The sequence below is a fragment of the Cephus cinctus genome, unplaced genomic scaffold, assembly GCF_000341935.2.
Source record: "Cephus cinctus unplaced genomic scaffold, Ccin1 Ccin1_scaffold0203, whole genome shotgun sequence".
NCBI lineage: Eukaryota > Metazoa > Arthropoda > Insecta > Hymenoptera > Cephidae > Cephus > Cephus cinctus.
In genome coordinates, this window is record NW_014332922.1 from 26,892 (window position 1) to 29,936 (window position 3,045).

The 3,045-nt window shown below is 40.8% G+C and overlaps 1 protein-coding gene across 1 annotated transcript; it reads right to left on the bottom strand.

Moving 5' to 3' along the window:
* Positions 1-420: 420 nt before the first annotated feature.
* On the bottom strand, positions 421-2,706 carry LOC112493931 (uncharacterized protein K02A2.6-like). Its single transcript, XM_025082092.1, has 2 exons — positions 1,644-2,706; positions 421-914 (listed from the first exon to the last, which is right to left on the bottom strand). The coding sequence occupies exons 1-2, from the start codon at positions 2,679-2,681 to the stop codon at positions 597-599; spliced, it is 1,356 nt and encodes a 451-aa protein (XP_024937860.1). The 5' UTR covers positions 2,682-2,706; the 3' UTR covers positions 421-596.
* Between the last annotated feature and the right edge of the window lie 339 nt (positions 2,707-3,045).

The window sequence follows — 3,045 nt, forward strand, 5'->3', positions numbered from 1 at the left end:
CATTGCTGCTGCAATTAAGCAAGACAAGAAAGCTATCTTTAAATTTAGATTTGACATGAGCTCAAATACACAGAGATGGCAGAATTTAAGGAATTGTGATATTCATAGTTCTAAGAAACATACAGATCAAATTGAATATGACTCTGATATATTGAATGATTACTTCTTATAATTAGAGTCAGTGCCACCCTTACAGGTGTGCGGTGAAACACTGGATAAGTTCAGACAGGATAAATTCAGCAATGCAGTTCAAGTTTCGTTTCAATGGATCAGACTTGGGATATTATTACAAGTTATAAAAAGCATTAACCATTATTAAAGATTTGAGATATTATTTACATTCGACTATATACCTAAATATGTGTTATGTTGTGTAGGTTCCATAAATAAATACTCGTGCCGTTAAGATTAATAGTATGACTTTATTAATATAATTGCGGGATGCGGAGACCGGACGCGTGTGAGCCCATGAGGCGCTCGGGCTAGACTGCCTTAATCGGGAGGGGAGGCAGGCGCGTGAGTGCGTGAGTAGTGCTGCCAACCCTAGATCGCTAACATATCATCACATCTCCCTCCTTTGGGGAGACCTAATACATTTATTGTACATAGTCTTTTAGGTACTCGGGTTTTCTAATTTCACGACCCGAGCGTGTTCGCATGTTTACTTTAGGACTAGCTCCCGTCGGTATATTTACATCTCTAGTTGGTGTATTTACATTTTTGGCCGGTGAGCTAGCACGAACATTTTCATTTGTATGCTCGTTTACATTATCATGTGCGCTATCGCTATTACAGTCGTCACTGTAAACCGGACCATGCAAGTGCCTGCGGTTTCTTTCAATTACATTACCATTAGGCAGTTGCACTTCATAGGATCTCGGCCTATCGCAGATCTTGGTCACTCTAGCTGGGACCATCGGTTTATTTAATTCTTTTTTTACATTGTAACGTGGCGTCAGGACGACACGTTACAGAAGCCCCGCACCTCCGCGCGCTGCCGGCAGCACGGCAGTGCCTCCAGCCTCCATCTCCAAAGAGTTCGTAGGTCCGTGGTTGGGAGGAGGGAACGGGGGAAAGTAGTGGACTGGCGGCGGAGGCACGTAGCCCTTTTGGGTTGAGAGCCCGCAAGCAAGGGGTGCTCAACCGCCAGGACGCACTGCCGGTACCCCGGGAACTTTGATCGGCTACGGTTTGCGGGTCCGCGGGGAGGGCGCCGGAGAGGAGATTTGTTTTGATTTTTGACTTACCGCAAAGAGCGGTAGGTAGGATAAAAAGAGTGTGTCGCGGGGAGTCCGCGTGTAAGGACACGGGTATCCGGCGGACCGCGAAAAAGAAGTCCTTCTTTCATGCTCGGGCGATAGCGGAGCTATCGGATAATCGCGGATTGCGATTATCGGGATCTCTCGCAGAGAACCATGGCTCCCGTCTCTAGTTGGTGTATTTACATTTTTGGCCGGTGAGCTAGCACGAACATTTTCATTTGTATGCTCGTTTACATTATCATGTGCGCTATCGCTATTACAGTCGTCACTGTAAACCGGACCATGCAAGTGCCTGCGGTTTCTTTCAATTACATTACCATTAGGCAGTTGCACTTCATAGGATCTCGGCCTATCGCAGATCTTGGTCACTCTAGCTGGGACCATCGGTTTATTTAATTCTTTTTTTACGTACACTTTGTTATTTATATTTACAGGTTTTAGATTGTGCGCATTTCTATCGTAATATTCCTTTTGACGCAACTGTCTATCTATTAATTTTTCTTTAATCTCTCTATTCTCTTTTTCTCTTTCAAAATTTTTATTATTGGGTAAAATTCCGCGAATTTTCCTACCAAACATTATTTCATTAGGTGATTTTAATCCCTCGCCTATTGGAGTGTTTCTGTACTCTAGCATTGCAAGATTTGGATCTTTACCTGGATCGTCATCAAGTTTTTTAAACATTCTTTTAATGGTGGCAATGTGCCTTTCAACCATCCCATTTGATTGGGAGTACTTTGTACTTGACGTTTTCAAAGTGAAGTTCCAATCTGCAGCAAACTTTGACATTTCTGCGCTGTTCAATTGTGTACCCGGATCTGAGTACATTACATACGGTACGCCATGTCTAGCAAATTGCGATTTTAACACACTAATTACAGAGCAGCTGGACATGTCTCGCAATTTCGCTACCTCTACGTATTTGCTGAAATAATCGATAATCAACAAAAACGAGAATCCCTGGTAGTAGAATATGTCTACACCTAACGTTTCCCAGGGTCCGTCTGGAACTTCTCTATTTATTAGAGTTTCTTTTACGTTGCCTTTTCTGTACTTATTGCAGATTGCGCAGTTATCTACAACGTCGTCAATTTCTTTATTCATCAAAGGCCAAAACAGAATTTCACGCGCTCTGTTTTTACACTTTTCTTTGCCTAGATGATTAAAATGAATTAAGTTTAACATTTCTTTTCTTAAACTTTTAGGCACGACTAGTCTGTTACCTTTAAATACTAGGCCATCTATGATACTTAACTCCTTAGAATAATTATAATACTGTTTAACAGTGCTCGCAACCTGACTCTTAGTGGTAGGCCAGCCTTCTTGTATATATTTGATTAGCAGTTGCATTTCTTCATCAGCCTCAGTTTCTTTTATAAACTGATCTTTTTTATCTAAAGAAATGGGAAAGCTTTCCATAACTAAACAGACTTGTGTTTCGATCTCTTTTTCTAGATCTAATTTTTCACAGTTACTATATGCTCTCCATAATGCATCTGCTAAAAATAATTCTTAACCAGGTTTGTATTTTACAGTTAAATTGTATCTTTTTAACCTTAATCTTATACTTTGTAGCCTAGCAGGGCAATCATTAATACATTTTTTTAAATTTGCCTCAAGCGGCTTATGATCTGACTCTACTAAAATTTCTTTACCATAAATTTGTTGATCAAATTTTATGCAACCAAATGCTATAGCTAACGCTTCTTTCTCGATTTGAGCGTACCTTTGTTCAGTTTGAGTGAACGCTTTGCTTGCATACGCTACTGGCAAGCCATTCTGT